The sequence below is a fragment of the Brachyhypopomus gauderio genome, chromosome 7 (assembly GCF_052324685.1).
Source record: "Brachyhypopomus gauderio isolate BG-103 chromosome 7, BGAUD_0.2, whole genome shotgun sequence".
NCBI lineage: Eukaryota > Metazoa > Chordata > Actinopteri > Gymnotiformes > Hypopomidae > Brachyhypopomus > Brachyhypopomus gauderio.
Genome location: NC_135217.1, coordinates 7,427,792 through 7,445,418, shown reverse-complemented (window position 1 = coordinate 7,445,418; position 17,627 = coordinate 7,427,792). Strand labels below are relative to the sequence as shown.

Sequence of the window (17,627 nt, the reverse complement as noted above, 5' to 3'; positions counted from 1 at the left end):
TCAAGAAGAAGTTGTCTTAACGATCCAGACACATTCTGTTACATTTGTGGTGAATATACACTGCAAAAACATAGAAGAAACATAACAGACTTCATAAAAAAGTGTATTTGGCCTATTTTAAATAAAATAAAATAAAATAAAGTTAATGCGCGTGTAGCAAATTACGTTTTTTTTTTTTTACACATTTCACGAAAAATCTCAAAAACTTGAGCCAATCTGGCAAAACTGATGACATATTCAGAATCAGCACCCCAAAGTTACCCTAAATTCGTTGAAATATCTTTGGCCCCAAAAATGCTGTTGACCTGTGTTATCGGTGTTGATCCCAAATACACTGCTCAAAAAAATAAAGGGAACACTTGAACAACACAATGTAATTCCAAGTCATCCACACTTCATGTTCAGATAGGAAGCAACACTGATTGTGAATCAATTTCAACTGCTCTTGTGCAAATGGAACAGACAACAAGTAGAAATTAGAGATTTTCAACTGATTTCAAAGATTTTTATTCATTGAGATCTAGGATCTGTTATTTTAGTGTTCCCTTTATTTTTTTGAGCAGTATATATATTTTAAGAAATTATTTCATACTTCATGCAATGATACATTTAATTCCACTCATCAGAGCACCAATGTTGAACAGGAACACAATTTTATGATGAGAAATGCAGTCAATAATAAATCTTAAAACATTTGGTTATTTTCTGTGTATACAGCAGTGGTGTAAGATAAAATAAGATAATACTTGTTAATTCCACACTGCAGAAATTTGCAATAAATTGTAAAATAAAGCCATGAAAATAATCATATAATCATATAAACATATTTCATAAAAAATAAAAACTTTAAAATATATATTCATTCTTTGTTACTATATGACGCTTTATGGTGCTGATCAAAATTGCGAGAACTCTGTGTATGCCCATTCTGTTCTATTGATAGGTTCTACAATATATGTACTTTAGCAAAATGACAGGAAGTCTGACCAATGAAATCTATGATTTTTATGACAAGGGATGATTTATAGCAATCTGGACCTGCTCAGCATGAAGAGCAGAATTATTAAACGTCACTGTATGTATACACTGCCTTAGCCAGCGATCGTCAAATGGCAACTACAAGTTAGACAGGCACTGTGGCGTGGCATAAAACGTTTTTTTTCCAAGATAAAAAAAACGCCGAAACAATGTACATAGCTTTACTTTTCTGGATTTATAGGTGTAGTTGGCCAACCTCGCTGGAGTATTGTGAATTTTCCATTGAATGATATCCTTCGAAAACCTTTTTAATCATCCATCGAATAATTGCGCAGTATAACCTCTGCTAATTATTCCTTCTACACTTAACGCACACGTTTTATTGCCACAATTATAAAACTCTTAAAAGTTGCCACATGAACAAAAAGCCAACGTTATATCGCGATTACGCCGATAAAGGTTGTCAGCGGAACGAATTTGCGCACGCGCAGTACTTTGAGAACCAGAGTGAACGCGTGCAGGGCAGACTCCAATTTTCAAGAACTTGCACTGGCACCGTGTTTTTCCTTTTGTTGTTATTTTTTGTCGGGTTCACGTTTACTAGAAGAAACGGGTATTTACTGTTAGATATGATTATATGCAGATTTTTTCTCCCTTTGGTAGTTTTGCTGCTGAGTGGGTGTGATATAACTCACAGCGGCAAAGTACTGGCGCTTCCTGGTGAATTCAGTCACTGGCACAATATGCGTATTATTATGGAGGAGCTTGTGGATCGAAATCACAGCGTGACGGTTCTGGCACACACGTCGTCGCCTACAGTGAAGCAATCGCAAACGGATCGCTTCAAATACATGTTGTTTAAAATTGACATGGACCAAGAAGATACGCTGAATATGTGGAACGACTTCCTTGCTGCTTGGATGAGTCATAATGCCACTGGGTTTGAGAAGTTGTCTTTATTCTCCAACATGACGTCTGGATTTAGGCGATATTTTGAGAATGTTTGCTATGGAATGCTGCATAATGAAAAACTTATGACTTCACTTAGGGAGTCACACTTTGATGTGATTTTCTATGATCCAATGATGCCATGTAGTGACCTGTTGGCAGAGGTTCTCGGTGTACCCAGCGTGATGTCTATTAGACTCACTTTAGCGTACTACTACGAGCGTCTGTGCGGACAGATGCCAGCTCCTCCATCATATGTCCCTGCGGCTGCTGCCCAAGGGCATCTCACAGACCACATGAACTTCCTGGAGCGGTTAGAGAACCTGCTGCTGTATATTGGTCACACAGCTGTATTCAAATTCCAAATGATGTTTCTGCTTGATCAGCATTACACCACATTATTGGGTAAGGGGCACAATTTATTCATTGCTTTTGCAGTTCTTTGTTTTCATGCCTAAGTGTTGATAACTGCTGAACGTCTTTGCCTTTCACTGCCGTAATCGTACGTATATGTGCTCCAGATTAACACTAGAAAACAGATCAACTGTGAAGGTGAAGTACATGATTGTTCATCAGTCTTAGCCCAAAATGTGTTTATATCCTGTTGGATTTTATTAGATATGTGTGAAAAAAAATGTCAGCAGGGCATATTTTAACATTGTCCTACAGTACAATCAGCTTCAAAATGACTCCAATATTATATCCTATACTATATCCAATACTATATCTTCTTGCATTCTCTGGAGTCACGAATTGCGCTTCTCCGTCTGGCAATCTAATGGACAAGTATGGGTCTGGAGGGTGATTATGGCCCCTGTTATGACTACTCTAGGCAATAGCCCTAACAGAATGAGAATGGAGAGACTGCGATAGGAATAGTGAAATGATTAATGTTTTATTCAAATAATGGCCCAGACTTCCAATGAAAGGAACTCTGAATGTTTTAGCATACCAAGACATTTTTTGTGTGAACAGTTTTGAGCTGGCCCCTTCTTCTTCCAACATGACTGTGCACCCGTGCACAAAGCAAGGTCCACAAAGACATGGTTGGCAGAGTCTGGTGTGGATGAACTTGACTGGTCTGCCCAGAGTCCTGACCTCAACCTGATAGAACACCTTTGGGATGAATTAGAGTGGAGACTGAGAGCCAGGATTTCTCGTCCATTATCATGTGACCTCACAAATGTGTTTCTGGAAGAATGGTCAAAAATCGCCATAAACACACACTCCTAAACCTTGTGGAGAGCCTTCCCAGCTGCAAAGGGTGGTCCAACGTCATATTGAACCCTATGGATTAGGAATGGGATGTCAATTTAGCTCATATGTGAGTTAAGGAAGGTGAGCAAATACCTTTGGCAATATAGAGTGTGATAAATAAATATATATACTCAATCGGGAACCCATTGCCCATTGGATGGACCAGTCCAAATAGCCACTTCAGTGGAGCCACAGTTGGGTTTCTGACATGGCAATGTCAGATCGTCTACTGGCAGCACAGATTCATCAGATGTATGTTGTTCAATTTATCTTCTCTTTGGAGAAAGGCATGACATGGCCCAGGAAGTTAGACTGTCCTCTGTATAATTACATCAGATAAAAGGGTATCAAAGCTTAGCTTCCTCAAACTTTGCCTCAGAAAATGATGGGCCAAAATCACATGAAAACTGTTACTCAATTGTTGATAGAAGCTCAGTTCACATCTTCTGGACTACAGAGGGGTGAGAGCTATTGGCTTGACCAGACGTAAAAATTTGAATAAACTTTTGTTCTTGTACTTCACAGGCAAACCCACAACCCTGTGTGAGACTATGGGAAAAGCTGACATTTGGCTGATCAGATCCTACTGGGACCTTGAGTATCCACGACCATTCCTGCCAAACTTCAAGTTTGTGGGCGGATTACACTGTAAACCTGCAAAGCCCCTGCCTAAAGTAACATTGTCATCATGCATTGGGTGATTTCAGCCCCGAGTTAAACATTAAGAATTAACAAGCAGTCAAACAATCCCTGAGGTTTACTACCTGACCTTTACTACAGATCTTAACTTTACAAACCTATAGCACACAAATAGGCAGTGGGTCATGCAAAGTTTGTGGTACAAAGTTTAAGTTAAGACCTGGGTTTATGGTATACAGTGACACAATTAGCTGCAAACATATTAATTAAGCCCATAGCCCTCATCCTCAGAGAAATGGTTTGAAATAAATTAATAGTCAAACTTAATTTTAGACATAAGCCTGATCGCAAAACATGAACTTGCTTAACATCTCGTGAATGTTTTTAATAAATCATGAACATAAAAATTTTGCTGTAATTTCTGGCGGCACTATAGAAATCAGTTGATACTGTATGAGAGTATGTCTAGAATACCATATATGCATTTATTTTATTAACACCTGCTTTTTGGTTTTGTAGGAGATGGAGGAATTTGTGCAGAGTTCCGGTGATGATGGCATTGTGGTGTTTTCACTGGGATACATGGTAAAGGACCTCACCAAAGAGAGAGCCAACACCATCGCTTCAGCACTCGGACAGATCCCTCAAAAGGTCTCAGTCTACACTAGAAAACATGAACAACTCCAGTACCACTATGACATCTCATCACAGTATACTTAAGTGGAGTGGATCTGATCAGGGCTCTTGTTTCACCAGAATCTTTTAAAGTCCTATTACTCCAGCCTTCTCTAAATTATCCAGTTCTAGTTAGATGGTGCAATCTGTCCAGATACTATGATTATTCAAGCTTTTCAAAAGGCTTTGGAACCCAAGAACTACTTTCACTGTTATACATTTGAACTAATGGTTTAATCTAATATTATATTCAGCAAAATGTTTTTTGACAACTTAAATAACACTTTTTTATATATATATTTGTTATTTCATCTAAAAGGTTTCAAAAGACCACTTAATCCAGGATCCACCTCAGCTGTAAAGTGTTTTGTTTAATTCATCATAGTTTGGGGAAAGATGGTTTCTGTGTGATTACAGGTGTTGTGGAGATATTCAGGAGAGAAGCCTGATACTCTTGCTCCAAATACAAGACTGTATGACTGGATTCCCCAGAATGACTTGCTAGGTAAAGAAGAGTTTGTCATGAGCAAAACTTTGTTGTAGTATGTTGGTCAAACATATACTAATGATTTCAGTCTAATAGGGCATCCTAAAACCAAGGCCTTCATCACCCATGGTGGAAATAACGGAGTGTATGAAGCTATTTACCATGGTGTCCCAATGGTGGGTATACCACTGTTTATTGACCAGCCTGATAACGTGAACCACATGAAAACCAAAGGAGCAGCTATAATGCTTGACTTCATCAAAATGGAGTCCAAAGACCTGAAGGAGGCTCTCACCAATGTCATAAACAATCAATCGTGAGTTGATCCTTTGATTTCTATGAATGTAGATCCTTGCAGGTGGGGTCCATTTTATAGGTGCTGAATGTAAGAGACACCAGCTATAGCACTGCTCCATTCTCGTACAAACACATGTAAACCCTCAATATATTCATCCTCCCCGAAGAAATCAGTTTACTTTGGTACGTAATGATCTTGCAAGTTAGCAAGAGTTACATATCTAGCATTTTCTTCCTAAATCTTTTTCTCACGCATGGAACAAGTAAAAATGCTTGTAATCAATCAATCAATCAAATTTTATTTATATAGCGCTTTTTACAACAGTTGTTGTCACAAAGCAGCTTTACAAGTGCCGAGTCCTAGCCCCCAGTGAGCAAGCCAAGGGCGACAGTGGCAAGTAAAAACTCCCTAGTTTTTTTGCATGAGGAAGAAACCTTGAGAGGAACCAAGACTCAGGGGGGGAACCCATCCTCCTCTGGCCGACACTGGTCACCATGACGACAACAACAACAACAATTTAAAAAAGAAATAAAGAAAAGGAAAAGATGTAATAATGTCCATCATGGTGTAGGCTTATCCGGTTAGGCAGTAGGTGGCTGGCACTGGATGAATCGGTTGTCTCTCCTCATCTCATTATTCCTCGAGCAGGCGGGCAGCCATGTGGAGAAAATAAAACAGGGAGAATTAGCTCTGTACGGAGACATATACAGGACAGATGAGATTATAAACATTTCTGGAGTGTGGCAGCAACTCCGGCATTAAGTTAAATTATTACAGCCTAGCTAAAAAAGGCAGAACCAGAAGGTAACATAGGCTTGGGGGCATTCTGAGACAATGGCATCCATCCACTGCACTGTCAACAAACTTGAGTGACCATGAGCAGTGACAGGATGACAGCACCAGTGCCCCAGTCTACCATAAAACCCTTCGTCTATGAACCCCTGGATCTGTACCTTTATCTAAGGGGGAATATTAATTATCAAACGCTAAACCAAATAGGTGGGTTTTCAACCTAGACTTAAAGATTGTGACTGTGTCAGAGTCCCGGACGCATTTTGGAAGGTTGTTTCAAAGCTGGGGGGCCTTACAAGAAAAGGCTCTTCCCCCTCCTGTTAACTTATTAATTTGTGGAACTAACAAAAGACCAGCACCCTGTGATCTTAGTGGACGTGGGGGTTCATAGTAGGAAATAAGTTCCTGGAGGTATTCAGGAGCAAGCCCATGCAGTGCTTTATAAGTTAATAATAGAATTTTTAAATCAATACGGAATTTAACTGGGAGACAATGCAGGGCAGATAGGACTGGTCTATTTGAACATCCTGACAGTAGTGAGTTACAGTAGTCTAATCTAGAGCTAACAAAGGCGTGTACCAATTTTTCTGCATCATCCTGTGATAATGCATTTCTTAACTTGGCAATGTTGCAGAGATGTAGAAAAGCTATCCTAGTAGTATTATCTATGTATTTATCAAATAATAGGTCGAGTATAACGCCTAGGTTTTTGGCTACTGTGCTAGGTGTAATGGGGTAGTCTGCGGGATTAAGCATTATATCTGGAATTTTCTGTCTTGAGGCCTTAGGGCCCAGGAGGAGAACTTCTGTTTTGTCCTCATTAAGTTGGAGGAAGTTTAGAGACATCCAGCATTTAATATCTCTTACACAGGACTCAATTTTTCCTAAACTGAGTTTGCCATCAGGTTTGGCTGATGTAAAGTTGGGTGTCATCTGCATAGCAGTGAAAATTGACACCATGTTTTTTTATAACTGTGCCCAATGGTAGCATATATAATGTAAATAATAGTGGTCCTAAAATGGAGCCTTGTGGGACCCCATATTTAACTTTTGTATGTTTGGATGGAATATTATTGAGCTCTACAAAGTGATTGTGATTTGTTAAGTAAGAGTATTAAATTTTCTGCACTCATAGGTTTGCGCTCAAAGGTTTTTTCCTCAATTAAGGAACACTGGGATTTACCTGCCATATACAGTAAAGGACTAATGACATATTAATGTGTTAAAACCTAAATTAGGCTTCCAAATTCAGATTTTGTAATTCAGTAAGCATCTGATTAAAAACAAACCGTTGACTCAAAGTACAAAGCTTCATATCATATTCATGGCTATCATTTTGTGTTTGCCTATGTTAGTGTGTGTGTGTGTGTGTGTGTGTGTGTGTGTGACTCATTTAATCTGTTTCATGACTTGTTACCATTATATGTTACATGTGTATGTTCTTAGCGTTTGTGTAAAGTGTGTCTTTGTGTTATGTGCTTTGTTCATCGTTGTTTGAATGTAGTTCCCACGTGTCTACTCCTCCCTTGGGGTCATATGTGAGCCAGGGAGTTTCAGGATTCAGGATGCAGTCATATTATATTTAAATATTTAAATAACCTAAATCATATATATTTGTACTATATTCAGACAGCTATATTGCTGGAAATTACCAGCTTTCTTAGTTTCAAAGCTCTGCAAAGCTTTTTCACAAATTTTATATTCCAGAATCTATTTAATTTCTCCACTCAGGTACAAAGAGAGCATAATGAGGCTCTCCCGGATCCACCATGATCAACCCATGAAGCCTCTGGACCAGGCTGCCTTCTGGATCGAGTTTGTGATGCGGAACAAGGGGGCCAAGCACCTGAGGGTAGAAGCCCATAACCTCACCTGGTACCAGTACCACTGCTTGGACGTGGCAGCCTTTTTACTCTCCATAACTGCAGTGGTCATGTTCATCTTTGTGAAAACATGCAGTTGGGTTATATGTAAATGTTTAAGGAGGACCACAACAAAAAAACCCAAGAAAGAGTGAATGTTAGTGTAGACCTCTTTATTAGTAATTATGGGGTAGTTTTGTGCTATGAACCTAAAATGTTGTTAATGTACAATATAAATGAAATAGTTTCCTGTGTGTCAGTTTGATCCACTGCAGGTAATTTTAATTACATTCTTGACCAGTCATCACATTGATTTCAGCACAGTCTAAAGCAGGGGTGCACAACATACGGCCTGCAGGCCACTTGCGGCCCGCGTGTGCCTCCGTTGCGGCCGGCCTTGTCTGATGCTGTTTGATAAATAATTTGGCCCGCCTTCTGGCTTCGTGCCTGAATTTGAACGACGAGTGTGGTTTTTTTGGGCTACTTTTTACTTCAGACTTCATGCTTGCCATGGTGGCCCTTCAAGCAGCTTTACCTTTATTTGTGGCCTGGCTCCTCCTTCAAGTTGTGCATCCCTGGTCTAAAGGAATCAACATGTTGCACTAATCAATTTTGTTTATCTTTGCAGCACTGAAAGTTCATGGTTTTACCTTGCTTGTACTGTGTTATGCTTTTGGACAAAATAAAATGTAAATGTTTTAACATTTATTTGAATTCTTCATTTGGGCATTCTGCGTGTGTGTAATGTGAAGTGTTAGCAAGGTGGGTGCAAGTGCTCGGAAGAACTGGATTTATTTTGAGCAAATTCAAAATCAGGGTTGATAGAAAAGTGTAGGAACAGCCAACATGTACAGAGCTGGAAAACACGAAAACTGAGAAAGAAACAAACAGGCATGAGACAACAAACACAACAGGGACTAGTATAATCACACAGGCTGTAGAAACCTACCAGCAACAACTGTGGGAAACACTGGCAATATATACACATTAACAGTTGGATAAGAAGGATCAGGTGAGCTCAATAACAAAGATGGAGAACTAGGGGCGTAACTGTCAGAATGAAAACAATAAGCAATGGAACTAGAAACCAGGAAGTGAAGAGAATGTAACCATGGAAACGGAAGCCATGAGGGGCTAACCCTGACAATAAGAAGTAACGTCAGAATTAGTTGCAAACATCCTGATTCTTTGATGAAATATTGTGGTGCTGAGGTTGTACCAAATGTTTGTTCGTATGCCAAAAGAAGTAAATCCTTCTGTAACTGAAACTGTGGAAGAATACTCTTCAGTATTTGAGTTTTATGTCTGGTTAATTTTTTTGTCACACCAGTGAAATTTGCACACAATATTGGTGTTGATCAGAAATGTATATTTTAAGAAATTATTTCATACTTCATTCAATAATTCAGAGCACCAACGTTGAAGAGTGTCTCGGTTAGCCGCTCCCCCCATATATGTAATGCTGCAGCCCGGAGCCCCGGTGGACGTGGGTAAAGGGCGGAGCATTTGTCAATCATTTTCGAATGCAGCCAATCAGATACTAGACTTTCGTTGTCAATCAATTTTTATTAAGCCAATTATCAGCCAGAGTTAGCTGTCAATCATTTTTTACTGCAGCCAATCATCTTAACAGATCTGCCAAAAGAAGGCGGAAACTGCACGGAGAAGCTCTTTAAACAGAAGTATATGCCGCTCTTACACAAACGTAGCTGTATAAAAACATTAGAAGAGCCATGACTTTAGACATTTTTAAATCAAAGTTTAAAATACTTCTCACTTGTTATTCTGGAACGGCACTTTAATGTTTTTTTTCCTTTATTGCACGTATTGCATCATTTACATCATATATATGTGGCGACTGTAAATTGTTAGCGGAGGGGAGGTGTAAATGGACACAAATTAAGTATTATATCGCGATCGATCGACAAGTATAAACGCCTCCGCCGAGCAGAGCGTTGAGGAGCGATTTCGATTGGAGGATCGTGCTCTATTTTTTATTATTATTTTTTTTGCTGATGCTGGTCCAGCGTGTCGCCACTGATTATGCCTCGGCATGGACGTAATTTTGATTTCAAAAGTGGGGGGGACATGGATTCGTCGCTATTTAAATATTTGGTTTTAACCGTAAAAACTGGGGGGGGACCACAACCGGCTTTTGAAAAAGTGGGGGGGACATGTCCCCCCCCGTCCCCCCCCCCCCCCCCCCCCAAATTACGTCTGTGTGCCTCGGAGTGCCAACGGTGGATTTGTGGGCAGAGTTTAATTACTTCTTTGCGGGAGTCATTGAGTTGGATTAACTCTGATTTAATCAACTCTGTCCGAAAACTCCAACACTCCATCGTCATTTGATTATATCAAAACAATACTAGTCTTCAAACTTTATTTGGATTATGTCACGGGTTTTGCGTTGGTGCACTTTATTCATTAACTCCTACATTTTCAATGAGACTGTGTGATCCGTTTTTCTCTGTATGGGTTTACTGTTTATTGTTATTTTAATGTGAGTTGTAAGGTGACCTTGAGTGACTTGAAAGGCGCCATTAAATAAAATGTATTATTATTATCATTATTATTATTATTACCCTTTTCCCTCCCCCAGCTGTCATTCGTGTATGCCTTTTTTATGTCACCATGTGCTTTCTGTCTGTCAGTTGTAGTCCCTCCCTGTGTTCTGTAACCGGGCCCCTCGTTTGTGTGTTCAGGTTTAGTGTTTGGTCTGGTTTATATGAAGCCAGTGGTTTGTCATGTCATGGCTGGTCTTTGTCTTTGCTTCTGTTTTCGTGACATCCTTTTGGGATATCGTGTCGTTGTTATCTTCAGTGTCATATTACGGTTTGTGCATATTTGTCTAAGTAGCCTATGGCTGCATCTCAATTCAGGGGCTGCAGCCTACGTAGACCGCGTAGACCGCAGCCCACGGTGGCCACACACTTTGAAGGCCGGGTAGGCTGCATCTCACGGCTGTTAAATGAGACAGTCTAGTCTTCGCAAGACGTATGTTTGCGTGACCACACTCTGCCCCGTTACATACGTTACATACGTGTTAGCGAGCTGTCCGACAAATATCACATCACCCACAAATGCCTAAAAGAAAATGCGTTGAACATGTATTCACATGTTTGGCGGGAAGTATAACTTCATAACAAAATTCAATGTATTTTTATAAACGTTACTCTTTAGTAAATATTCAAAGCACATGTTTACCTGCAATATCATTAATAACTGGCATGTTATTTAGCATCTCACTGCAGTATAAATGTCCATATTTAAAAAATACCGACATTTAAAAACAAATTCTTCGGCCCGTACACTAGACTCCGCCTGTTTATTGTTCATAGAGCAATGAATCCTGGGATATGGTGGGACGCGAAGGATACTCAGATGCATCCTTCGTTTTCGGGGTTTTGAAGGCTACATTCGTCGGCCGCATAAGAAGGAGTCCACGAATTGGGACAGCCTCGGCGCGGTGCAGTGACGTAACCGGCCTACAAATGCGCACTTCGTGGGCTGCAGCCCCTGAATTGAGATACACCTTGGCTGCATCTCAATTCAGGGGCTGCAGCCTACGTAGACCGCGTAGACCGCAGCCCACGGTGGCCACACACTTCGATGGCCGGGTAGGCTGCATCTCACGGCTGACAAATATCACATCACCTACAAATGCCTAAACATGTATTCACATGTTTGGCGGGAAGTATAACTTCATAACAAAATTCAATGTATTTTATAAACGTTACTCTTTAGTAAATACTCAAAGCACAGGTTTACCTGCAATATCATTAATAACTGGCATGTTATTTAGCATCTCATTGCAGTATAAATTTCCATATTTAAAAAATACAGACATTTAAAAACTAATTCTTCGGCCCGTACACTAGACTCCGCCTGTTTATTGTTCATAGAGCAATGAATCCTGGGATATGGTGGGACGCGAAGGATACTCAGATGCATCCTTCGTTTTCGGGGTTTTGAAGGCCACATTCGTCGGGCGCATAAGAAGGAGTCCACGAATTGGGACAGCCTCGTCGCGGCGTAGTGACGTAACCGGACGCAACCGTTATGTGACACAAGCCTTTTATATATAACCCTGAGTTCCGGACGCTCTTCAAGGAATCTTGCTTTTTTTTCTTATCGCTCTCCTCCGTTACAAACAAGAACGCATTTTTATGAAAAATGCAATGATTAAAAACGTATTATATACTGTATAGCCTACTACAAAAATTATTTTCATAAAAACAAAAGTAAAAATATATAGCCTAATCGTATATTGGCTACATTAGACATTTTGTTACTATATGACGCATTCTCAGAAAATGGTGCAAATGAAAACTGCGAGGACTCTGTTCTGTATATGATCATTCTGTTCATATATTGAAAATTTCTGCAATGTATGTATATGTATGTATGACAGGAGTTGTGACCAATGAAATTTGTATGACCGGGGATAATTTTGAAGAGCATAATTATTAAACATCACCGTGGCTGTTTCTCAATTCAGGGGCTGCAGCCTACGTAGACCGCGTAGACCGCAGCCCACGGTGGCCACACACTTCGAAGGCAGGGTAGGCTGCATCTCACGGCTGTTAAATGAGACAGTCTAGTCTTCGCAAGACGTATGTTTGCGTGACCACGCTCTGCCCCGTTTCATACGTTACATACGTGTTAGCGAGCTGTCCGACAAATATCACATCACCCACAAATGCCTAAAAGAAAATGCGTTGAACATGTATTCACGTTTGACGGGAAGTATAACTTCATAACAAAATTCAATGTATTTTTATAAACGTTACTTTTACGTTAATTTTACGTATAAACGTTTAGTAAATACTCAAAGCACATGGTTACCTGCAATATCATTAATAACTGGCATGTTATTTAGCATCTCATTGCAGTATAAATGTCCATATTTAAAAAATACCGACATTTAAAAACGAATTCTTCGGCCCGTACACTAGACTCCGCCTGTTTATTGTTCATAGAGCAATGAATCCTGGGATATGGTGGGACGCGAAGGATACTCAGATGCATCCTTCGTTTTCGGGGTTTTGAAGGCTACATTCGTCGGCCGCATAAGAAGGAGTCCACGAATTGGGACAGCCTCGTCGCGGCGCAGTGACGTAACCGGCCTACAAATGCGCACTTCGTGGGCTGCAGCCCCTGAATTGAGAAACAGCCCGTGTATGTATACACTGCCTTAGCCAGCGAATGTCAAATGGCAACTACAAGTTAGACAGGCACTGTGGCGTAGCATAAAATGCCTTTTTCTAGATAAAAGAAATTTAACCAGGTACATGATTTTCCTTTTCTGGAATTATAGGTGGGATTTGCCAACCTCGATGGATTATGTGAAATTTCCATTGAAGGATATAGGCCTACCTTCGAAAAGGCTTCTCAAAAACAAAAGAAATTATGTTTGCGCAGTATAACCCCTGCTAATCATTCCTTCTACGCTTATAGCACGCGTTTCATTACCAAAAAACGGAATAATCTGTTTAATGTAGTCACAAAGTATATGTTATATCTTGAATACAATGATTACGCCTGTCAGCATAGCATCAGGCTAAAGCGAAACGACTTTGCGCATGCGCAGTACTAGGGCAAACTCCAACTTTCAAGAACCGTGTTTTCATTTTTCCTTTTGTTGTGGATGTTTGCCGGGTTCACGCTGACTAGAGGAACCAAGTAACCAGGGGGCTATTCCACGAAGCGAGCTTATGAAAGCGGCGCTTATTAGAGTGAGCCTCGCTTGAGTTAGCCAAACAGTTCACTTCCGTCTAGTTCCAGACGCAACCTAATTCAAGCCAGGCTTTTGAAATCGGCGATCATGCGCGTGCACACAGTATTTACACAGCCTCACTAATCGATATTCGAAAAGGCAAGAAAATGTCGAAAGAGCTGAAGGAACGAGCAGCTTTTTTGCTTCTTCTGCTGAACATGAGCTACTTATACGTCTGTATGAGGAATATAAATACATTATTACGAAGAATGGCAACACGTCCTGTTTTCATAAAGTCAGAGAAGCTGTCTGGCAAAATATTGCAGACAGACTAAATGCGTGAGCATATAATTTAATCCATTCATTGGCATTTTAAAAGTGTTATAGTAAATTAATAATGTTAATAATTTCCTGATTTAGAAGTAACATGAGCGGGGTTAGGAGAACGTGGCAGCAGGTCAAGGTGAAATATAAAAGTATACTCCAGAATGGTAAGTACAGTTGATTAGTCCAATGTGCAGGAAAAGGTAAAACACCATTTTAAATAACTGTATAAAATATTTTAGCAACCAGAAAGAAAACTGCTACTGCTGCTACTGGTGGTGGGCCTCCTGTAGCAGCCCTCACTCCTGCAGAAGACCTTGCTTTGGAGCAAAACAGCGGACGCCCCATCATTGTGGGAATTGAAGGAGGAACATCATCTGATCCTGTCTGTCCTCATGATACACAGCCTTATGTTAAAGGTAGGTTCAGTTGTTTCTCAGATTTTACATTTTTATTCTTACAGGCTACATCGTAGTATTATTATATACTTGATGACTAAAATTTTACAGTGGTGGGGGGTGTGCTGACTCTTTTGGACCCTCCTGTATTTGACAATGATGATAGCTGAACCCTGAGGACCGTTAACATGTATGTGTCTTAATTTGTTGTTTGCAGGGGGAGATTGCTGGACCATCCAGGATGGTACAGGAGGATGTGGACACAGTGTCTGCCTGTTCAGAAAGGCCAGCTGTAAGGCGTGTGTCTATGTATCTGTCTGTTAATGTGCTGTGTGATCTCATGATTTGTGTTGTGTTTAAAGGAAATGGAAGAACAGAGAGAAGACCCTCAGGCCTCCATGTCCAGAGCTCACACCTCTACAAGAGAACAAGTGAGTAGTAGTTATGCAGTTCAACATGAATAAATACTTCTCAATCTTGACTATACTTTTGTCTTGAAGGAATCTGAGATTAGTGAGATCTACAAAAGGTACTTAAAAAGATGTATTTGCAAAAATGTCTCACTTTAATATGCTTGTTTTTGCAAGCCAAGTAAATCAAAGTTTCTTCTGTCCACAGGCTCAGCAAGACAATCAATAAATTTCTCTTTCCAAAAAAAGGTGTCTTGTTTTGTGTTAATGAACAAATGCAAACAAAATATTCCCTTAACTAAAGTAAGTGTTTGCATACATGTCCCTCACATGTATTGGAGTATTCTTACCTTCGGCAAACCTCTGTGCCAGTGAGGAGGCACAAAATGTTGTGCACCGAGCCGGGCCATTTTGCCTCAATGTTGGAGAATAGAAATTGGCTGGTGCAAACCATCTAGAACAATGGCAAAAGTGACAAAGGGTGAAAGTTGTTCAAACCCATGGAGCGACATGCTTTACAATTTTTGTTGGGTAGGCAAAACTTGCATGTACCTGTACATTGATGCTGTGAAATGATTTTCAGTTCACATAGTCTGCTTCCATGGGTCCAGATGGAGCCTTTATCCTGATGTGAGTGCAGTCTATAGCACCAATGACATTTGGAAATGCTGGAGAATTCAATTTGTTTTGAATTGAATGAATTTTAGCATGAAAATTTGCATGAAATAGTTGCTGTTTTTCAGAACTGCTGTTCTGAAATGGGTATGCCATGGTCAATCAGCCTCAGGGCCGGCCCTTCCATTAGGCGATATAGGCAAATGCTAGGGGCGCCGGCTGTCCAGGGGGGCGCTCGCGTGAATGCGTTATTTATTTATTTATTTATTTATATTTATTTATTTATTACAAATGAACAATTCATTAAAAAAACAGCAAAGTCCACATAATCACAACTTAATTGTTTAATAATATTAGTCAAATTAATAATTATAATAGCACACGATACCCATCACCCGCGCAGCCCCCTCCCCCCGCTCGCTCTGCGCACCTCGTTACTGTTTCTCTGTGGGGAAAAAACAACGCCACAGAGTGAGTGACATCTCTCGGGAAAGATGCCAAAAAGACCGAAGTTCTCTGGTGCCCAGGGGAGAAAAATGAGAGGAGGAAGAAGCCAAAGGTAATATAATATGGAGAATTACACTATACTGTATGTTGTTGAAGGGAGCTTCGTTTTAATATGAGAATGCATGTTGATGTTTTTCCATCTTTGGCGGAGAATTTTTATAAGCAGATCTTACCCACTGACTCATATTGGTTTGCTGGCTCTCCCTTTTAATTTGAAACAAATCGAAAATGCAGCCAATCTGTAGCAGTGGTGTTTTTCTTTGAAACTAGTTCAAAGTTCAGTGAGCTCCAACTTCTGACCCCGCCCACAGATCTTTTTAATGAATGCGCCAAATTGTTCAAAGTACATATTTGGCACGTTGCGTCACGTCACGTGGTTAATATACTACCACAATTTTACAATACTGTCATACTGCCCAATCCTAGTAGGTGCTTAGCTCAGCAAGTTTTTAAAATAAATATATATTAAAACAGACCTATACTCCTCTGTTCCTTTCAGATGCAATTTTGAAATATTTAAATCCTGTTTCTACACATCCTGGTCCACCAGAAGACACATTCTCAACCTTATCACCTTCCAGTGAGGCAGCATTACACCATCATATCCCTCCACCAGTACACCAATATTTATTTATTATTAATACTTACACCATCATATCCCTCCACCTCACTACACCAATATTTATTTATTATTAATATTTACACCATCATATCCCTCCACCTCACTACACCAATATTTATTTATTATTAATATTTACACCATCATATCCCTCCACCTCACTACACCAATATTTATTTATTATTAATATTTACACCATCATATCCCTCCACCTCACTACACCAATATTTATTTATTATTCATATTTACACCATCATATCCCTCCACCTCACTACACCAATATTTATTTATTATTCATATTTAAAAGTTGTTCTCTGCACTACTTTATCTAAAATAGTTTTAAAATATTTTTTGAGCAATATATTTATGGTTATACTGTAATATTTATAATTCATTTGGTTTTTATTTGTTTCTTTAATTTAGATTTTACTGTTTTACTGTTGTTTTTGTTCTAAAATAAAAAAAATATTTATCAAAAACATAAAGCTTTGCGGTGTCTGTGTGAGTGTAAAAACCTGATGATTGATGATGCAGGGGGCGCCAACCAAAATCTTGCCTAGGGCACCACATTGGTCAGGGCCGGCTCTGATCAGCCTTCAGCCTTCACTGTTAGCTGCTCTTTTTATAGCTTACATTTTGGATTATTTGTATCACCTGTATGAAAATCTTGGTAAGGTAGTTGTCTGTATCCATTTCCTTTTTGCACCATTACCACACATTTACATTATTTATACTGAACATATGTGAATTGCGGAGTGATATGATTTGCTTGTAATTTGAACACAAAAGAGGAAGTGTGGGGATAAATATATACCCAAAAGTATCTTCACCTAAATTACTCAGTTATTATTAATACTCAGGTACAAAGAATTGTATTTTTGTGATATAGTGTTTATGCTAATGTATGTTTGTTGACCATAACTGCGATTAGACACTGTATTCCATTTTACACTGACCTGAATTTGTTAAGATTAAACAAATACATTAAATGTGCAAAAACCTCACTGATTAACAATGAATATGTACTCTGAAGATCGAAATATAAATTGCATTTGGAAATATAATTATTAAATTTTGATAATAATGACCTGCAATCATTCCA

The 17,627-nt window shown here is 39.5% G+C and overlaps 1 protein-coding gene and 2 long non-coding RNA genes across 7 annotated transcripts; 2 read left to right on the top strand and 1 right to left on the bottom strand.

The window, feature by feature from the left end:
* Window positions 1–1,464: 1,464 nt before the first annotated feature.
* LOC143518670 (UDP-glucuronosyltransferase 2C1-like) lies at window positions 1,465–8,638 on the top strand. Its single transcript, XM_077011333.1, has 6 exons — window positions 1,465–2,331; window positions 3,709–3,857; window positions 4,342–4,473; window positions 4,915–5,002; window positions 5,081–5,300; window positions 7,806–8,638. Exons 1-6 carry the CDS (start codon window positions 1,608–1,610, stop codon window positions 8,089–8,091), a joined length of 1,599 nt encoding a protein of 532 aa, XP_076867448.1. The 5' UTR covers window positions 1,465–1,607; the 3' UTR covers window positions 8,092–8,638.
* A 3,864-nt stretch (window positions 8,639–12,502) lies between these two features.
* Window positions 12,503–12,911, bottom strand: LOC143518676 (uncharacterized). The gene is made up of 2 exons (XR_013132253.1): window positions 12,782–12,911; window positions 12,503–12,639 (listed from the first exon to the last, which is right to left on the bottom strand). It is a non-coding gene; the product is annotated as an uncharacterized LOC143518676 (long non-coding RNA).
* LOC143518674 (uncharacterized) lies at window positions 12,842–15,641 on the top strand. 5 transcript variants are annotated; one of them, XR_013132250.1, is made up of 3 exons: window positions 12,842–13,991; window positions 14,073–14,395; window positions 14,592–15,461. It is a non-coding gene; the product is annotated as an uncharacterized LOC143518674 (long non-coding RNA). The 5 variants fall into 5 exon arrangements; XR_013132248.1 differs by having other exon boundaries at window positions 12,845–14,395; window positions 14,592–14,805; window positions 14,875–15,641; XR_013132251.1 differs by having other exon boundaries at window positions 12,845–13,223.
* Window positions 15,642–17,627: the final 1,986 nt, after the last annotated feature.